Source organism: Diabrotica virgifera, chromosome 6, assembly GCF_917563875.1.
Source record: "Diabrotica virgifera virgifera chromosome 6, PGI_DIABVI_V3a".
Classification (NCBI taxonomy): Eukaryota; Metazoa; Arthropoda; class Insecta; order Coleoptera; family Chrysomelidae; genus Diabrotica; species Diabrotica virgifera.
The window spans coordinates 98,669,225-98,691,360 of record NC_065448.1 but is presented as its reverse complement, the minus strand read 5'-3'; the positions used below and the strand labels follow the sequence as shown (position 1 = coordinate 98,691,360).

General features: G+C 33.9%; 1 protein-coding gene across 1 annotated transcript in view; it reads left to right on the top strand.

Moving 5' to 3' along the window:
* LOC126885884 (puromycin-sensitive aminopeptidase) overlaps nucleotides 1–22,136 on the top strand; it is a 191,242-nt gene that overhangs the window by 60,765 nt on the left and 108,341 nt on the right. The window contains exons 2-3 of the mRNA XM_050652678.1: nucleotides 16,380–16,600; nucleotides 20,598–20,801. Of these exons, the coding sequence (XP_050508635.1) occupies nucleotides 16,380–16,600; nucleotides 20,598–20,801 (425 nt within the window). The remainder of the gene's footprint in view (nucleotides 1–16,379; nucleotides 16,601–20,597; nucleotides 20,802–22,136) is intronic.

Below are 22,136 nucleotides of genomic sequence, written 5' to 3'. Positions count from 1 at the left end.
CGAATCAGGTCGATTTTTATTTTTAAATTATAATTTTTTGGCATATATATCATACTATACTCTATCTACTGAACAGATGGAGTAATCACGTGAATAAATCAAAAAAGTTCTTCAAAATACATTCACTCGCGCCCTTGTACAACATAGTTCCCATAACACCAATACCGAATACCTTGTTATCGGTATTGTGTACAAGGGCGTGAGTTAAGGTATTTTGAAAAAAAAATTGTGATTTATTCACGTGATTACTCCGTCTGTTCGGTAGATGGAGTATAGTGACGTCATCCATCTGGGCGTGATGACGTAATCGATGATTTTTTAATAAGAATAGGTGTCGTGTGATAGCTCATTTTAAAGGTTATTCAATTCCCTATTAAATAATATAAACATCAACATAATTATTTATGCAGGGTGCCCTAAACATTTTTTTTTAATTAAATTAACTGATACAAAAAGAAGAATGTATATAATTTATTTAATTCGAAATACATTTTACTGTTGTCCGAAAACAGGAAAAAATGTTTATTTGAAAAATAAATATTGCTTTTCGCCTAAAGTAAATGTTCAAACTGCTAAGAGGCAGGTGGGTGGCAGCTTTAATATTGAATTTAAGCGAAAACAATATTTATTTATCAAATAAACATTTTTCCTGTTTTCGTACAACAGTAAAATGTATTTCGAATTAAATAAAATATATACATTCTTCTTTTTGTCTTAGTTAATTTAATTTAAAAAAAATTTTTTTTGGCACTCTGTATAAATAATTATGTTAATGTTTATATTATTGAATAGATAATTGAATAACCTTTCAAATGAGCTATCACACGACCCCTATTTTTATTTAAAGAAAATCATCGATTACGTCATCACGCCCAGTTACAATTTATTTCCAGTGTCGCCCATTCTCGAGAAAATGAATTTATTCCAACTCAAACGTATTCACTGTAGCTATAACTTCAGAGGCTTATATCTTAAAACCATGATTTTTTGGAGCTACGCCCCCAGTGAGTCTTTTGTTCTACACATCAAGGACTACTAGAACCCAAAGTTTCGGAGCATTTGACAGAGAGCCATTTCCCATAAGGTTTCTGCGGGGTCCTTTGAATGATTTCCGGGTGCGCAAATTAAGCATTGTCTTGAATAACTTTATTGTTAATTGATGAGACATTGTATTCGGAAAATCTCTCGATGCCTGCATTAATTTCCATAGATGCCTGGCACCATACCAATCTTGGCTGTGTTTTTATCTCAAACCTCATACGAGAGTATACTTGTATTACAAACCCAGCTAAAATCTTTAAGCTTTCACAAGGATCAGTTGTAGCTACATCAACTCTAAGAATGCGGTTAGCTGTCGTGAACCAACGTTATTGTGCCATCTTCCCTAGACTTCTCTCTGCCAAACTTTGAGAACATAATATTCCATCTCTAATTATTGCTTTAGATAGTTTGAACAAATAAATACGATTGACCTGAACTTAGGTTATTTTCATTTACAAGAGGCAGGACAGCTTCTATGGGTTTAAATTTAATAACAGGCATTTTTTCGCAATTGGGAAGAAGAGATCCAATCGGCTCAGAACATGAATAGGGACCTTTTGTGTGGTCATCTAGTTTTTGCAGCAAATATCACAAGGGAAGTTCATTAGCGTGCAACAGGCATACACTCCACTGTAATGGTTTATTTACTCGCTTTTCTATAATTCGAATGATTCCACCTTCCAGCCCGTATTGACATTTGTACCATCACATCCCATAACAATTTGCTTAGATCTATATTATGGCTTTCTAAGTAGTCTAATATTCCTTCGAAAATATCTACGACACGAGACTGGCTAAGAGCTAAGTACCCAAAATATAAACCACCGGGTTCTTCAATTAAAGCTAATATGGTCTTCAGTTTTCATAATTCGGCTTGCGTTTCCGAAGACCATGGTTTGATCTTTTCTTTCATCAAAGTATCGCATTTCAATTGACTTATTTCAATTTTTATTCTCATGCTTGAGTTCCCGTCTGTTTTCGTTAACTCCTCTCCGAATTTAAATTTTGTCGATGACCAGCGCGGTATTATCTTTGAAAATTAAGTTTAGATCTTCTAAAGCGGTATTTAAAACCTTTAGTATTTTTCCTGCCGACTGTATTATCTTTCTTTTGCTTAACAATAGAATGTGACAACACAAGCTTTTTTAATGGCCCCAAACATTTTTTAACACAATAAAAATTTTTGAAGGGTCGGGGGACCCGGTTAAATATTTTTTAAACCGGCCCTTTGGTATAGGATTATGCAGTGAGCACGTAAAGGTTGGAATAAATTCATTTTCTCGAGAATGGAAAATTTTGGAAAAAATCCTGAAACAGGTCAATTTTTATTTTTAAATTACGACTTTTTGGCATATATATTATACTAGTGACGTCACCCATCTGGGCGTGATGACGTCATCGATTATTTTTTAAATGAGAATAGGGGTCGTGTGATAGCTCATTTGAAAGGTAATTCAATTCTCTATTCAGTAATATAAACATTAACATAAATATTTATACAAGGTGTACAAAAAATTTTTTTTAATTAAATTTGTTGACATAAAAAGAAGAATGTGGGTAATTTATTTAACTCAAAATACATTTTACCTCTAACAGAAAACAGGAAAAAAATGTTTATTTGACAAATAAATATTGTTTTTTGCTTAAATTCAAATATTAAACAGCCACCCACCAGTCCCGTGACAATTTAAACATTTAATTTAAGCGAAAAGCCATGATTATTTTTCAAATAAACATTTTTTTCTGTTTTCTGAAAACAGTAAAATGTATTTTGAAATAAATAAATTACATACATTCTTCTTTTTATGCCAATAAATTTAATCAAAAAAAAATTTTTTTGGGCACCCTGTATAAATAATTATGGTAATGTTTATATTACTGAATAGAGAATTGAATTACCTTTCAAATGAGCTAGCACACGACCCCCATTCTTATTTAAAAAAATCATCGATGACGTCATCATGCTCAGACGGGTGACGTCACTAGTAAGATATATATATATATATATATATATATATATATATATATATATATATATATATGCCAAAAAGTCGTAATTTAAAAATAAAAATTGACCTGTTTCGGGATTTTTTTCCAAAATCGTCCATTCTCGAGAAAATGAATTTATTCCAACCTTTACGTGCTCACTGTATAAATACTGGTTCCAACTTTTGGCAACTAGCCGTGTAGAAAAATTTTAAAAAAATTCGGCCCGGCTTAATATTTATAGACAATTATACAACAAAAATATATTGATGACACCAGAGAGACTATAAAATAATAATTGGCAAGTGTTGTAGAAACGGAATACATGGTATATCGATAACATGACAGAAGATCAATGATAAAAGTAATATAAAATTCAATCTAAAAAAAACTTATATAATCATGGATACGAAGAGTGACATTAGACGAAGTGACGAAGAGAGCGAAAATATTCTCAATGATATTCTTCAGAAAATTATTCATGAAACGAGCATTCATTTAGTGCTAACAGTCTTCTTCTTAAAGTTCCCTCTCCTCAATGGAGGTTGGCTACTACAATTGCAAACTCTTCTCTGCCTTCAGCTGTTCAAAATTTACCCCTGTCCATTGTCGGATGAATCTTAGTTCACTCTTTCCCTCGATCTTTCCTTTAACTATAAGTTGAGCATATTCGTACTTATTATTTCTCAGTATATGGCCTAAGTATGATGTTTTTATAACGTTCAATGTGTTGAAAAGTTGTCTTTCCTTGTCTATTCTATGCAGCACTTCTTCGTTTGAGGTATGCGATGTCCATGAAATTTTGAGGATTCTCCGGTAGGTCCACATTTCAAAGGCCTCCAATTTATTTACGCTTTATGTTTTAAGGGTCCATAACTCAACTGCATAGAGAAGAGTCGACCAGACGTAGCATGTTGATAAACCTAGTAGAATTTCAAGTTTTATTCTAGAATAACAAAGGAGTTTATTGATTTTTTCGAAAGATTTTCTGTTTTCTTCTATTGTCGATCTTATTTCTAGATCAGGATTTAGGCTGCTATCGATACAACATCCCAGGTACTTAAATCTATTGCTCATTTATTAATCAAGGTTCAGGCAGGTTCAGGTATGTTTTGGTTTTTCGGACTGACATCACTTTGGTTTTTTTAATGTTTATTTTTGTACCAAATTGTTTACAGGTTGAGCTGGTCGTGTCGATGAGTCGTTGTAGAACCAAGTCGGAATCCACAATCAACATCGTATCATCGATGTATTTGATGCTGTTGATATTTACCTTGTCACCTTGACTCCATCCTTGGAATCCTCCAGTGCCTCTTTAAATAGAAACTAGGAGTAAAGATTAAACAGCAGGGGAGACAGAACAGATCCTTGTCTAACTCCCCTGCTAATTTCTACTTTGCGGATGTGGAACCTTCGATCCTAACTCTGGCGTTTTGCGTTGCAGTACAAGTTTTTTAGTAATTTGATGTCTTTTCCATCTAAGTGCGCACCTACATTGGATCCGTTTTTCTCCGATCCGATCAGATCAGATCAGATCCGATCCGACAGGCGGCGCCTACATTGGATCCGTCTTTCTCCGATCAGATCAGATCCGATCAGACCGGTTTTCCGGCGAGGGTGCCTACATTGGTTCAGTAATCTTCCGACCACCGACAATGAGTTCCGATGAAGATGTGTTAAGGAGATGATGACATTGAATTTATTTAAACATGTTAGCTTGCAACCCCCAACTTGCAACCAACTTGCAACCAGTTTGCAACCAGTTTGCAACCAACTTGCAACCAACTTGCAACCAACTTGCAACTAAAATTGCAACTCAACTTGCAACCAATCGGAATGAAATCAAACACTTCTCGATGAGAATAGGAGAAGCTACTCCCGACGTCGGCCGATATCGGATCTGATCTGATCTGATCGGAGAAAAACGGATCCAATGTAGGCACTCCCATTTAATACTATGGGTTTATTTTTTATTCCGACGTCGGATCTGATCTGATCGGATCGGAGAAAAACGGATCCAATGTAGGCACCCCCATTTAATACTATGGGTTTATTTTCTATTCCGACGTCGGCCGACGTCGGATCTGATCTGATCGGAGAAAATCGGATCCAATGTAGGTGCGGCCTTAACCGACTTTTTGCAAACGTTCTAATAGTAGATCGTGTCTTACTCTATCAAATGCTTTTTCGAAGTCTATAAAGCATTATAGATCTTTCTGTTGGTCGCAGGATTTTTGGTCGAGAACTATTAGTCAACTGAAGAGGACCTCTCTCGTTGCCATGTCGGCTCTGAATCCAAACTGATCGTCTGCGATTATTGTTTCGCACTTTCTATAGATTCGATTATGTACGACTTTTAATAGGACTTTTACTGAATGACTCATAAGGCTTATCAGACGGAACTTGTTGCAGTGTTGTGGGTTTGGCTTTTTTTGGTAACAGTTGAAAGACATAATATGTGCAAAACACCAATTGAATTGATACCAAATGAAAAACACTAAAGAACAATAATGATTCCAAAAACCATTTTTATTTCTAAATCATGCTTTAGAATGGTAAAGAATAAAATAATTGAAAGTATAAGAAACAAAACGATATCAGCCACACTTCTAAATGATAGTAAACAAATTGAAACAGTCAGTAAACTTATAAGTAGTAGAGAATAAGTATGCTGAGTTATATCTGTAGAGTTGGGAGGGTGACTCAAGTCCCACAACACTTAGGCCATAATTCAGCCATTGTGCATCCTCCCAGAGAGCTGTCGTCCTTAGATCATTGTCCATCCTGCCATTTCCAGGACGGTGGACAAATCACCAGGGGACATCTCTCTTAGGTCGGCAGGAGTAGACCAGAGCTCGCCTAACGCATACTGTTGTATTGACAATAACTCCGGACATTCACAAAGGACATTCTCGACAGTTTCGTTGTCTCGTTCACATTTCCTAGATAGAGGTGTGTCTACTAGCCCCAGTGTGTGGAGATGTTTGCTTAGTTGACAATGGCCAGTTAAGGCCTCTTTGGCTTTATCTGTATGTGGAGTCGGCTTCTTTATTTACATTTTTCCAAGATACAGGTACATTACTTGGAGGTTTTTGGAATCACTGACCACGAATACGCAATCAGAACCGATTTCCAGAGTACCTGGTGCCCAGTGTCACTGGTAAGGCAAGTAATCTTCTGGAGTTTGGAGGGATTTCGGCACTAAATTTATGTAAACAGATTATACAAAGGGTTTTTGGGGTTACTGAACACTAATACGCCATCAGAACTGACCTCCGGAACACCTAGTGCCCAATGTTACTGCTGAGGAACGTCAGCATCTGGTGTTTCAAAGGTAGTCAGCCTTAAATGCGCGCAAATAGATTTCTAGGCGGTTTTTGGGTTCGATGAATACGAATACGCAATCGGAACCGATCTCTGGACCAACTGGTGCCCAAGGTCACTGCTAAAGCAATATTTTGGAGTTTGGAGGGTTTTTGGGCATCAGGTGTACCGGGGGGTCGGTTCTGATGATGTATTATTGTTCAGAGACCTCAAAAAACCCTTAGTAATCTGTTTGCATCAATTTGGTGCCGAAAACCCCTGAAACTTGAGATGGCATGCCTTAGCAGTGAACCTGAGCACCAGGTGCTTCGGTAGTCGGTTCTGATGGCGTATTCGTCTTCAACGATCCCAAAAACCCCCCAAGTAACAAAAAAAATCTGGCCCTTAATATACTTATTTTGACATGTTTATGCACTTTTGGTTGCATTTTATGCAGTTTAAATTGTAATTATGCATTTTCACCCATTTTTTTATAGTAGACTTTTTTCCTGGTATCATCCTGAACACAATGCAAAAAGTTGTAAGTTTCTAGGTGCTGTATTTAAAAGTCGATTTATTTTGTGCTAAATGCCCTGGTCTACACTGCAAAGAAGCAATTCACTTAATTTTAATTCTTGTTTTTAATTGGCTGATCTTCACCTAATAATTTAATCGTCTCATTTTGAATTTTATCTTCAAGATAAAGTGACATACTTACTTTTTTTAGATCTATTAATAATAAGACATAAGTGGATCAGATTATTTTAGAAAACTTTCAATATTTTTTATGGAAATCAAAATAATTTATTACTATTCTTTGTTTTTATACCAGGAGGGGTAAACTACAAAGACAGATAGATTCACACCCAATAATGTCACTAGAAAAATCACCAAATACATCTTTTTTGGTTAATCATGTCGGCCTTCGACAGTAATGTATAAATATTATATTATACTAATAACGTATTATACTAATAATTATATAACGTCGCTAAGAGTTCTAAAAACAACAGTTTTTTATATAAAAGCAGACTAAAAATTTACAAATTAAAGGAATAACGCAGAAAACACAAAAATCGCCGATATAACTTAATTAACTTATGAAAAATGCCAATAATAGTGTCAAAATTTCATAAAAGTCATTAGTGTCAAAATTTCGTAACAGTGGAGTAAACTTGTCTGTGTTTGGACCAATTACAAACAAGCATTACAGCGCGGTAAATTTGAATTACTTCTCCTGGTTTAAAAACAGAGTATAGTTTAACGAAAAAGTATTGAAGACAAACATTATAATATTTAATTGAATATTTCTAGATGTAACATAAATCTCCAGAAGATATCTAGTGCACTGACCTGCTGAGTAAACCAAAAAGGAATTTAGTCACAATGATTACATAATTCATATTTTTTTAATTTGACTGCTGATGTATTACATGCAATACCATATACAATAATTAATGCGTGTTTAGATGATGTCGCTATTTTATTAAGGTTGTGTAAATATGCAAAGCTATTTAAATTTTATTCATTAATCAGTGCAACAAATTAACATTTAGAATAAAGTACTCTAAACGCATACAAAGTGCATTCACTAATCATAATTCATAATTGTATCTGTTTTCCTTAACTGTAAATAATATTCTAGTTGCTGGAAAACCATTATCCATTATCTAGTTATACATTGTGCAAAGTGTTAAAGAGTAATGAAATTATACGTTCTGATTATTTTCAAAGAATTGCTGTGGAATTTGTCACGCATTGCTTTGTGTCGATAAATAAGATGACATTTTATTCCAGGGAAATAAGGCAAAAATATACCATGTTCGGGACACTTGAACAGCCAGGTTGCAAATTAATTTTTTCATAGTTCTCCTATCACAGTGTTAGTTACCATACTCCTCCGAAACGGCGTTACAAATTTTTATCAAATTTTACACGTATATCACAACCCCCCTTATCACCCATAAGTGATTAGGGGATTGCCCCCTGACTTTGTTTTATTTTTTGAACAAAATTGTCTACCTTAATTTTCTATGATGTAGAATTAAAATATACCTACAACCCCTAATTTTCACCCTTCGATCACCAACCCCTATTTTTAATAGCCATCTATATATTTACATCTATAAAATTCTCCTGTCATAGTGTTAGTTGCTATACTCCTCCGTGACGGCTTAACCGATTTTTTTTTAAATTATATACGGGGTGTTTGATAAAGAACGGGCCATAGCTTAACCGTAGATTCTTGAGGTTAAAATAGGTCGATTTAAGCTAACTTACCTTAGTAAAAAAGTTGATAATAACCGAAATACAGGGTGTCAAAGTTAAACTTTTATTTTATTTTTTCTTGAATATTTCCTGACATGCATGGAATAACAACACGAAATTTGGTAAGCGTTATTTTTTTGGGATGAGAAATCTAAATTCACCACCAAAAATGATGTATTGCCCAGAGGGCGCAACATACGTCTTTCAGTGCTCATTTAATACGTTCAGTTTTTTTATCTCCCACTCTGCATACTTTTTGAATCACAATTTTTATTCTCTTAATATTTCTACTTAAAAAAGGTATATGTACTACATTAATCTCGCTAAACTCAACTGTTTTCGAGATAAACGCATTTTAAATCTGCGATACAACATATTTTTGTGCATAATATCATTGTTGTTAGACCCGAAAAATAAACTTGAAACCATAATATTGTGCCAGTTCTCATATTTATGTCATTGCATCGCAAATTCCATTTGAAGAAATTTGCGATACATTTTTGTAAATTTTTATGGTTTTAAGTTATTTTTCTGGTATAACTACAATGATTATTTCATTCCTAGGAGATTCTGACCAATAGAAAGCTACAGAAATAAAAATTAAACTGATTATTTTTTGATGATTTTAATTTCCAATAGTATAGTAAGATTTTTGATCACGTGTTTAATTCTGTCCAATCAGATTAAAATTATACTGAGAATTATCTACTGTAGAAAATTACCGATAGAATTTTTTTAAGTAGATTGTTTCTCTTTAATGGCAACCAGTTTCCTAGTTTTGACAACTGTCACATTTAAGAAAATATCCATAATATACGTATTAAAAAACAATCTTACGAATATCACACGACAGTAAGAATAAATAAGAAAATAATGCTTCATTTTTACTCAAATTTGTTGTCATTGGGCAATAGCCACTCGAGCCCTGCGGGCTCTCGTGTCTATTGCCAGACAACAAATTTTCGAAAAACTGTCGCATTATTTTCAATTTATTCTCACTCTCTTGTGATATTATACCCGATGATTTTTGGTAATTGCCCATCGTCAAGTATATTACGTCAGATGCCCTTCGTTGCTATGAAAAAATACAGTGACATTAATGACAATTAATGTTTTAAAAATTATAAAAGTGATGACTTCCAACCGTCAAATATTTATAACAACTGTGTGTTTAATTGTACTAATTTGTACTTACATAAATTAATTACAATAAAATTTTGGTTTTGAACAGTTTTATTCAAGAATTAAGTGCAACAAATTGCACTCGATCTCTAAAATGAATATAGAATTTTAGAGCTCTTGTGCAATTACTACTGATAATATGCAAAAAATGATGTTGCCTCGCAGATTTAAAATGTGTTTATCCCAAAAACGGTTGAGTTTAGCGAGATGAATGTAGTATGCCTTTTTTAAGTAAAAATATTAGGAGAATAAAAATGTTGATTCAAAAAGTATGTAGAGTGGGGGATAAAAAAACTGAACGTATTAAATGAGCACTGAAAGACGTATGTGGAGCCCTCTGGGTAATACATCATTTTTGGTGACGAATTTAGATTTCTCATCCCAAAAAACCTCCGCTTACCAAATTTCGTGTTGTTATCCCATGCCTGTCAGGAAATATTCAAGAATAAATAAAATAAAAGTTTAACTTTGACACCCTGTATTTCGGTTATTATTAACTTTTGTACTAAGGCAACTAAGGTAAGTTAGCTTAAATCGACCTATTTTAACCTCAGGAATCTAAGGTTAAGCTGTGGCCCATTATTTACCAAACACCCTGTATATGTATATTCGGTAGGTCTGAGAATCGGTTGTAATGGTAGAGAAGCAAAGTATGCTAAATGTGCAGTCACTGGGGACCTATTGGGTTGTCCTAAAACCAAAAAACGTTAAGTAAAATTTTCCATTTTAGTGGGAACTTTCCATTTTTTAATTTAATTTTCCATTTCCAACAATCGTTTGTTCCAATTATAGCGCCATCTATCCATAATTCGAAAAAATGTTTCGAATAAAAGTTGCTTATTTTTACGTAAAGAATCTAAATCTGCAATAAAAATTTGGGGCTCCTATTTAAGATTTTGAAGTAACTCCCCACCCCACCTCCGTGGGGAGTCGTGTTTGGTACCATTCGATAGATATTTCAAAAATATTGAATAAGTGTATTTTGCAGTTTTTCGATCTGATGTTTATTTTGCGAAATATCGTGAGATTTGTATTTAAAATGTTAAATTTACCCCCCGCCCCTCTCCGTGGGGTGTCGTGTTTGATATCATTCGATAGATTTTTGAAAAATATTGAACACATATTTTTTAGTTTTTCGATCTGACGTTCATTTCGCGAAATATTTGCTTTTTTTTGTGAAACTTTTTGAATCACCCATTTCCTTACGCCCTGCTCAAATCGTCAGATTTTTTAAATATACCTTAACTTACCTTATCTTAATCTGACAATTTCGAGTATTTTTAAGGATAGATTTTTTTTCGGACCTCCCTTAACGAACTCCCCTGTGTTAAGAGCCAATATATGGTAGAGGTACATCTGCAGGGTACCAGGTTTTTCTCCATATAATAATCTGACGCGCTCGAGTAACTGCAAAAATCCCCGCTTGGGCTCCCCTACCATAATATATTTTTCATACCCCTGACTAATAAGGGGGGTACCCCCCTAACATTTTGTTGTTAGGTGGTGATATATATACATAATGTACTCTACGAGACTACTAGTATAATATACAAATTAAAAAATAATGATCAAAATCCATTAACAAGTTCCGTAGATATTAATCGCAGCAAATGTTTGAAGAATCAATTTCATTTTTTAAGTTCACGGATTATAATTCCCCTACACCGGCCGCGAGTCGATTTCGTTAGAAATTTATTTGCAAACCTTTACTGACCAGTCTGTTGTAGTTCAAAGTTTACTCAAACTTTAACACATAAACCATAAACCGTGAACTTCAAAATGGCGCTAGTTAGGTTGTTTAGTTTTTATAAACAAAGTAGCTGTGAATTAAATAAAAAAAGTGGCTAACTTTGACCCTAATTGACCTAGGCAAAAATTTTCAGTAAATTCGTGCAAAAATACCAGGTTTTTGTATATCAAAGTGGATTTAGCGTACAGTCAATATTAACAAAGTTATTCAAATTGTTTATAAGCGAAAAATGACTATACTGTAGTAAAATATTTTTGCATGGGTAAAAATGGCTTTAAATATGTATACTGAAAATATAAGTCTTCGTGTTTCATGTGGTACCCGCAGAATCGCTGTATCGTTATTATTTTCTGAGCAATAACATTGCAAAAAAGGCTCTGTGGGATACACAAATTGAATATTTAAACTAATTGGCTTGACAAATCGTCTTGAAATTTTGTGTGCATTATATGGACTGTTTGATTAAACTTTTCATGCAATATCAAAATCTTAAGGGCACCCGAAGTCCCATTTAACGACAATCATCATTCTCTTTGCCTTACCCTATGCGGGGTCGGCTCCCATTTAACGACTATGTTAACATTAAGTCACATAGCTCTGTAACCAAAGCACTTAATTTTTTTATTTTGAAACTATATGTATTGTTTAGTCCCGCGTAGATTTTTGTAAAGTTAGAGTGAAACAAACATTCATTTTAAATTTTTGTTAAAATACTCTTATAAAACAACACAAAAAAGTTTAGATTTTATTTTACTTGATTTGTACATCTATTCTCCTTTTCATGAACATTTTTCAGTGCGTCACAAATTATAGAAAAAAAGGTAAGTCCGTGATAATACACATTTATGACATTTATTCTAACGTGACATTTTAGTTAAATCTGACAGTTGTCAAATTTTATTTTCAATTTGGAATAAAACCAAATCAATTGTGTCTATTGCATTTATAAAATGGTATTTTCTTTCATTTGTATAGTCTTATAAATTGTACAGATTATATTGATAATATTATTATTTTATTTAATAAATAATTCTTTTTTGATTATGGCGCCATCTATCGACAACTAGAATAATCACCGAACTAGAATAATTACCGAAGTATTCCCAGACGTGCCTTTTTTTCTGTCACATACAATTTAATGCGTTAGAGAGAAATCGAAAAACTGTGACGCACTGAAAGATGATCATGAGAAAAAGAATACTGTATCTACAACTACTGTAAAAAGTTGGACCTTCTATCAACTAAATATCCAGAGATATTTGACATCAAAAGTTAATAAAAAACCTAATATTCGGGAAATCGCAAAAACATAAAACAGTCTAATAGGTTATAAAGAAAGCTACCGGTACCAGTGGCGTAACCAGGAAGGGTTTTGGGATTGGGATGTACTTTATCCATACCCTCCAGTTGTTGTAACCCCCCCTTAGGATCATCCTGGCTACGCCGTTGACTGGTACACGGTAAGTTGAGTACGGATGCTCAAAAAGCAAATAATTTTGTAACCATGGATATTTTCTACTATAATGTGTTATATATATCATTGGATTAATCCGAGCAAGGATACAATTAAATGTCAACTTAGAAAGAACAATGATGATCTTCAAAACACGAAAGATGAAATGGATTCCCCCAGAAAACAAGGACCTCTATGAAGATAGACTAACCAGACGTATACAAGACTTAGAAAACAAAATATAAGACATCGAACTAGCAAATAATCTTATAACGAAGGCACTAAAAGAAACCGAAAGGGAGTGCTGCTCGACGGTCGTGACCCATAAAGAAAAATTAAGCCAAAATACCAAAGAGTTACTAAGTAAAAGAAGACAACTGACGGAAAAATACGACTCCAGGTACACAACACTGAAGAAATTAAATAAAGATATCCACCGATCAATCCGAAAAGACATAAGAGAAAACAATACAAGAGAAATAAGTCAAATAATTCAAGAAAACAAAAGTTTAAAAGTTTTGCGGCGAACTACGAATAACATTGGCAACAAAAATATGTACAGAATAAGAAACAAACACAACAACATTGCTACGGATAGAGCCTAAATCCTTAAGGTTGTCGAATCGTTTTATCGCGAAATGTATGAGAGCACCAACGCAAGGCAAGATCAGCCCCTGCCCAAAATCACAAACCAGGGATCAGAATTAATGCCAGAAGTAACACCATACGAAGTTAAAAAGACACTTTCAGAAATGAAAAATAATAAATCCCCTGGTGATGACGGAGTAGTGATAGAGGCAATAAAAAAAGGTGGAAATAAAATTATCCAGGTTTTGGCCAAACTTTTCACCGAATGTATTTACCAAGGAAAAACCCCTTCTCAGTGGAACAATGCAGTCATTGTTTTATTGCACAAGAAAGGTGACATAACAGATCTAAAAAACTACCGTCCTATCAGTCTGTTATCACACATATATAAACTTTTCACAAAAATTATCAAAAAAAAGACTGGACGCTAAGTTAGACTTCTATCAGCCTAGAGAACAAGCTGGGTTTAGATCCGGATATAGCACTAACGACCACTTGCTGGTAATAAAAAACTTGATAGAGAAGTCGGCGGAATACAACAAACCATTGGCACTGATATTCGTGGACTACGAGAAAGCGTTCGATACCATAAACCAGCAGAAAATGTTAAAAGCATTGACAGAATGCCGAATAGACCATCGCTAGACTAACATGATAAAATATATCTACCACAATGCAACGGCTAGCGTAAGACTCTCTGATCAACAAATTAATAAATTCTGTATACAGCGAGGAGTACGGCAAGGAGACACCATCTCACCAAAGCTGTTCACAACCCTTTTAGAACATACTTTTAAGAAGGCAGATCTGAACGAATATGGTATCAATATAAATGGAGAGAAGCTGAGTCATTTGAGATTCGCAGATGACATCGTCCTTATAGCCGACCGTATGGATGATGCAATAATAATGTTGAACAAGTTATATCACGCTTCCTTAGAGGTTGGACTAAAGATTAATATCAACAAGACGCAAATAATGACTAATCTGGTGCCAAATCGTAATATTGTTGTTGGTGGAATGGATATTGAGCAGACTGCATCTTATAAGTACTTGGGACATGAAATTCGGTTGGGAAGAGATAACCAGACGTGAGAGCTCCCACGTCGCATAGGATTAGCCTAGGCAGCGTTTGGTAAACTGAGCTATGTATTTAAATCGGACTTACCCATATGCCTTAAAAGGAAAATCTTTGACCAGTGTGTATTGCCTGTACTCACTTATGGAGCGGAAACATTAACACTCACAAAAAAGGTAGTGAACAAGATTCGCATAACTCAGAGGGCTATGGAGCGCCAGATGTTGGGTATCTCCCTGAGGGACCGAATCACAAACGAAGAAATACGTCGTAGAACAATAACAACGGACGCCGTCGAAAGAATCGCGTCGCTCAAGTGGAATTGGGCAGGACACGTCGCCAGATTGTCAGACAACCGATGGACAAAACGTATTGTCGAGTGGAGGCCACGAGAAGAAGCACTACGGAGCAGAGGACGACCACCAACCAGATGGGCTGACGATCTGAAGCGTATTGTCGGCAACTGGATGCAAGCCACACAAAACAGAGAAAGATGGAAAGAGCTGAGGTAGACCTATGTCCAGCAGTGGACGAGTACGGGTTGATGATGATGATGATCACTGGAAAGAGAAGATTTCAGAGAATAATTTTCAATCCTAACCCAAAAAAAACTTAAAAAATTCAATTTTTGGACTTTGGCTGCCTTTGTTTATTTTCGCCAATATATAGCAAATTTTTGATTTTCGAAATTTTAATCTTATTTTGCAATTTTCGAAGCAACAAATGATCGGACCAAAAGTCAAAAACCGCCATTTTAAACCTTTGCTCATCTACTGAAAGATGAACACTCTAAATAAGATATTTAATTGTCCTATTTTTTTCTGTAGCGATTTAAACGAAAAACCTGTCATTTTTGACCCTTATTTGTTAATAACTAAAATTCTCGTCCGAACTGTGACGGGCACTTTTGTACTAGGTATAATATAGTTTCCAAAAAAAAACATTACAACCTGGCTGGTCAAGTGTACCGACAAAAACCTTATTTCTCTGTGCTATTTCTAAATTACAGAACACAGTAGTAATTGATCAACTATTTTGCCAGGATAGTCTGTTATTCTGGTAGTTTTATTATAATAATTGATTTGATGTTCTTGTGTCGATGAAGTATTTTTATAAAATCGAAAAATAGTATTTGGCGCTGTCAATGGGATAGTGGATGAGTCATTTTTGAGACCCTTAATAGCCTCAAATCATTGTATTATTACATTGTAGATTACTCTTATAAGGGCACCACACTCTCGGCGAAGTTACTTCGCCAAAGGGCACCACACTCTCGGCGAAGTTACTTCGCCAAAGTTGACCGAAGTTTGAAGTGCCTCTCTACACACTCGTTCTACTTCGCGAGGAACACATTCAAGCGGTGCGATACCGACAAAGATCCCTTTGACTGGGACGCATCAGACCGACAGATTTCGGAGGTAGAACGAAGTTAGGCAAAGTTAGACAAGGTGGCCTTCTACACTCTCGTACTTGTTGAACCTCGATCTGTGCGAGAGTGTGGACTGCGTTTAAAAAATACATTTTATCTCCCTGATCAAGGTTATCCAAACAGACATAACTTACCTGTCTAAATAAATCTGAATGACTAAAGTGTTTTTTTTTCCGTAAATATTATTTTATTCTTAAAACTGACATGTGTAATTCGTGTTCTTTCAGTCTAATTGTGAAAAGAAATAAGTCTAGATTTTTTTGTTTCGTAACAATTTTTTCATAATCCTTTTATATTTCAGGTTGTTAGCAACACGGATACAGTTGTACTTAATTCATTAGACTTAAAATTAAACGAGGTTACTTTAAAAGGAGATAAATCCCTAAAACCTGGTCAAGTAGAATTATGTGCGGAAGAAGAAATTGCGACTTTAAAATTTCCCTCTTTAGTGACCCCAGGCTCCTACATTTTAGATATAGCATTTACAGGTGAAATTAACGACAAAATGAAAGGGCTATACAGGTAAGTCTGCAATATTATTTAGGATACTTATGATATTACAATAGCAATTCCCAAGCCTCAATTAAAGGACGATGGATTTAAGTTCTCAAAAGGGAACTCCCCGTTAAGATTGGCAAAATGCAATCATTCCCAGAATTCCGTTTTTTTTTTAATTTTTTACGGTATATGTGATAAAAAGTAGGGTTCGGTTGATTTTAATGCATGAAAAAAAAAGCATTTTGAGGTTGTGTACATTCAACTTACGGGTCTATAAAACTATACATGTATTGTAAAAGCCTCAACTATGCCCGTGATTTTTTTCAAATTTTTTGAATTAATTTCATCCTACCTCAAAAAAAATAAAAACGAAAAATTGACGTTTTTGTTGGCGGTGGGAGGTAGTAAACATATCTGGACCAAGAGAAAACAACTATGTCTCCAATTCAGAAATATGTTTTAGTTAATGGGCCGTTCATCAAGACTATCTCTGGATAACAAATTGTTGCTCTATAAGGCAATACTTACGCCAATTTGGACATATTATGGATTGGAGCTATGGGGAACAGCCAATCACTCCAACATCGAAATCATCCAACGCTTCCAATCAAAAACCCTCAGAACCATCACTAATGCACCTTAGTACATCAACAACAGAATTATTCATCAAGACCTTAAAATGTATATGGTACAGGGAGTCATTAAAAAACCAATGAAAACCAGTTTGCACTTAACCTCCTTGACAATTTCCAAGAACAGCGTAGGTTATAGAAGTTCAAGCCGCTGGACTTGCCATTTAGAGTAAACTTGTGAACTAATTAGTTAGTACTAAAACGGGAGAGTTCCCGGGACTTGGCTATATACCATGTAGTTAAAAAACTCTAATTAGGTACATAGTAGTTATAACATGTTCCTATACAACTTTATAAAAATTGTACTTTGATTTTACCAGTGCGTAAAATCCATCTTGTCCTTAGTCAATGTCAATACTTTTGTTTATTTTTGACACTCAATAGATTGCAAAGGACTTTTAAATAAATAAAAAAAACTATTCCCTGCGTAAATCTGGTATCTATACGTTCTTTATTGCCGTTTTCTTTATTGCTGTATTTGCAGTTTTCTTGGCGTTTCTATGGTTTTATTCGGCGTTTTAATGTTAATATCCACAAGGAAGAATTTCCTATAACGAGCTGTATACCATTAATTACAAGTAAAATTTAATAAAAAATTGTTGGCTTGGTAAAAGGTATATTAATTTAAAAAGCCCCTAAAAGGGCTACAAATATATCAGTGTTACAAGAACATACTGAGCCACCCAAAAATAATATGGTTAAAACCTTTTAAAAACAGACTAAATGTCTTATAAAAGTATATACATATTTAAATTCAAAGGATGAATATAATTCCTATGGATATGGTCTTAGGGAAACATATGACTCCCACACGTGGTACGTGAGCTGCTAGGTAATAATTAATTAGGTCATTATTACCTAGCTGTGTGACAAGAACATGCTGTGCCACCCAAAAATACTAAAGTTAAAACCTTTTAAAAATAGATTAAATGTCTTATAAAAGTGTATACATAATTAAATCCAAAGGATGGATATAATTCCTATGGATATGGCCTTAGGGCAACATATGACTCCCACACGTGGTACGTGAGCTGCTAGGTAATAATTAATTAGATCATTATTACCTAGCTATTTCCTAGAGAAATTATATCCATCCTTTGGATTTAATTAGGTATGTATACACTTTTATAAGACATTTAGTATATTTTTAAAAGGTTTAATATTTTTGGGTGGCTCAGCATGTTCTTGTAACACTGATGATGCTCTTGTTACAGAGCGAAAACGTTTTGTTTTTATATTTGTAGCCCTTTTAGGAGCTTTTTAAATTAATATACCTTTTACCAAGACGAATTTTTCATTAAAGGACATCGCACACATCTTATGGAAAATATAATGTCACTCAAATTCAATAAAATGTATACGAATAGATTCGTTTTAAATTAACGGTCAAATCTTATCATTGCGCCAACTCTTAATTATGATTAATTACGTCGCAAATTGCAATTAAAGTTTATCGAAATCACACATTTTTGGAGTCAGTAAAACTGTCAGTTACAATCACTATTGCTCTGGGTGCTATTCAAAAGAGCTTAAACCCCGCTGGGCCTAAGCGGATTAGTGAAACTAATCCGCTGATTTATGGAGTACCGACAATTTGGGTATTATAAAATATTTTTTCTCTCTCTAACTTATGTACGTATCCATTTGATTTCAGATTTATTTATATCAATTTCTGCTCTTATTATTGAAAATATGGAGTTGGCGCAATGATAATATTTGACCGTTAATTTAAAACGAATCTATTCGTATAAATTTTATAGAATTTGAGTGACATTATATTTTCCATAAGATGTGTGCGATGTCCTTTAGTTTTAATGTTAAGCTGAACTTAGACTGACTTTTTTTACAGGACATTCGATTTGGCAAACTACCAAACACAGACTAATTGATAAATCGCTATATACTGTCATATTTACTACGTATAATTCTAGAGAATGATGAAGATGAATCCTCCAAATTCACTCGATCTATCTATTATGCTACGTATTTATAGAAGAATTCCTATTAGACGGGCGACGGACCACTATTAATAATGACCACGGTGTGGTGACTGGCTAATTTTGGTCGTACTTTGTGTTTTTGATGGTTCTAAAAATCGAAATGAGGTTTATTTTGAATTTTATGTGGAAAAACATTGTCAAAATCGCAATTTTACCCTAAAAATAAAAAAAATTGAAATCACGTGTTTATGTCTTTAACTCGCTACAACTCCATTCCGTTCTGTTTCATTTTAATATTTTTTTCTGAAATTTTTATAGTATATATTTCTCACCTTTCTGAAGACAACTGTTTCAAGCTTTTTCTTATTCTAATAAAAGTTATGAATTTTTTAAAGTAAAAGGTGCAGATTCCTGAAATGCAAAGTTTATCCGCAAAAGTTGAGTGACGAAATTTGAAATTTAGCTTTTTAATTACGTGTATGTTAAAACATATGGTACAAAAAAGTTTTTTGGAAAGTTTTAGAACAAAATGTTTTATAGAAAAAGAAATGGTGCAACTTTTAATAACGTTGTCAAAATCGCTTATTAATCGTTTTTCTTAAAATTAAAACTTGCATAATTTTTTTCTATAAGATATTTTGATTGAAAACTTCTTTGGACTCTGTTTTAACATCAACGTGATTCAAAAGCTAAATGTAAAATTTTGTCACAACTTTCGCAATTTAACTTTGCAATTCTCGAATCTGCGCCTTTTATTTTAAAAAAATTATAAATTTTATAAGAATAAGACTAAAATATTATAACAGGTCTCATAGTCTTCACAAAGGTGAGAAATATATGCTAAAAAAATTTCATAAAAAATATTAAAATGGACAATAATAGTTGGAGTGAGTTAAACGCAAAATTAAATTCAAAATAAACCTCATTTTCAGCACCATCAAAAACATAAATTATGACCAAAATTAGCCATTCACCTCACTGTGGTAAGTACAGCAAAACCGATTTATCTACAACCGCGAGGAGAAGAGACGACAGACGTTCGTTTATGCGGTGCAAGTGACCTTGACGGTTTCAGTTAATTCTGTTATACTGTACCTGGTCATTTTGGGGGTGCGTGTCGCTGGCATATATAGCTTTTGTCTGCTAATTTAAAGTTGTTCTGAAGCTATTTCCTTGTGGCATTTTTATAATTAACTATTTTGATTGGGAAATAAGCCACAATTTAATTAAAAAAATAATTTTATTAACATTTCGACGCCCAAATCGGTATTTTGACAACGACATCCGATTTGGGCGTCGAAACGTTGATAAAATTATTTTTTCAATTAAATTGTGGCTTATTTCCCAATCAAAATAGTTAATTGCTAATTTAAAATAATCATTCTTAACACAAAATCACATATTATACAACACAAAACTCTTATTTATATTTTTGATATGTATTTTTAGAAGTAAATATGTAAACCAAAAAGGAGAGGAAACATACGCAGCAGTAACCCAATTCGAATCGACAGATGCTCGTCGTTGTTTCCCATGTTGGGACGAGCCTGCCCATAAAGCCACATTTGAAATAAGCCTTACTGTACCTAAGAACTTAGTTGCCTTATCAAATATGCCAGTTAAAAATAGTCAACCTGAAGGTGATCTCATTAAGTAAGTATTAAAATCCTATTTAGTAAAAGTAATACAATAGAACCTACGAATCACTATAAGACTTAATTTGTTACATTTAGAGAGTTTAATATGGTAATAACTTCAAAATTTTCCTTCCTTTTGAAACTTTGTAGAACGTTTTCTTTTTAAACTTAAACTATACCCTGTTTTTAAACTAGGAGGAGTAAACTCAAAACATTCACCTTCATCACCACATTCATCTTCTTTTTTGGTTGACCATGTCGGCCTTCGAAGGTAATCCAGTAATCAGTTAGTAGGTATCGGACAACTTATTGATCTGATAACACTAATACGTCGCTAAGAGTTCTAAAAACAACAGTTTTTTATATAAATTCAGACTAAAAATATAAAAATTTAAGGAATAACGCAGAAAACACAAAAAATCGCGGATATAACTTAATTAGCCTATGAATTTGAAATGTCAATAGTGTCAAATTTTCATAATTTAGTGGTGTAAACTTGTACATCCCGCGTATGGATTTCGCGTACCAAAAAAAAATATTAATAAAGCAAGCAATCCGCAAGCTGAAAATTTGTTAATAACTTAACGGTGTCTAGTCGGACAAACTTTGGTATACAGAAACACTGGAACAGGTGAAGTTTTAATTGTGGAACAGGTTACAGGTTTTGAACGTCAGACTACGAAAACGTCCCATGTATTTTGTCGGACAGAACTTCCAATTGATTTGTTATCCTTTCATTAAACTCTCATGCAAAAATTAGACTGCTATTTATCACCAACATAATTGCTGTCATTTAACATGTTCTACGTCTCGGACTTATTTCTCAAAAATGCCCAACATATTTTTCGGACAAACATTTTTTCATATATTATATAAAGTTTGCTATTGAATAAAACTTAAAAACAACGTGCTAATTTGCACAATCATAAACTTCCACAATTAAAACTTCCCATGTTCCAGTGTTCCCATACATCAAAGTTTGTCCGACTAGACACCGTTAAGCTATTAACAAATTTTCAGCTTGCTATTAATACACTTTTTTTGGTACGTGGGATCCAGGCCTATTGTCTGCGGTTGGACCAATTAAAAACAAGCATTACAGCGCGGTAAATTTGAATTACTTCTCCTATTTTAAAAATGAGGTGTGGTATCACCAGCCATCAACCCTAGGCATTAAGAAATCTATGGATTTTAATGTATTAAGGGTCCTGTGAATACCACAAGATGTTTGAGAAAACGTATTTGTTTTTGTTTAGTCCTATAGTTATAATTTTATTTTATTTGATTTTTTTTACATTTAGGAGCTATATTTTAATCGATATCGGTAATAAATTCTGTGGTACATACTAAG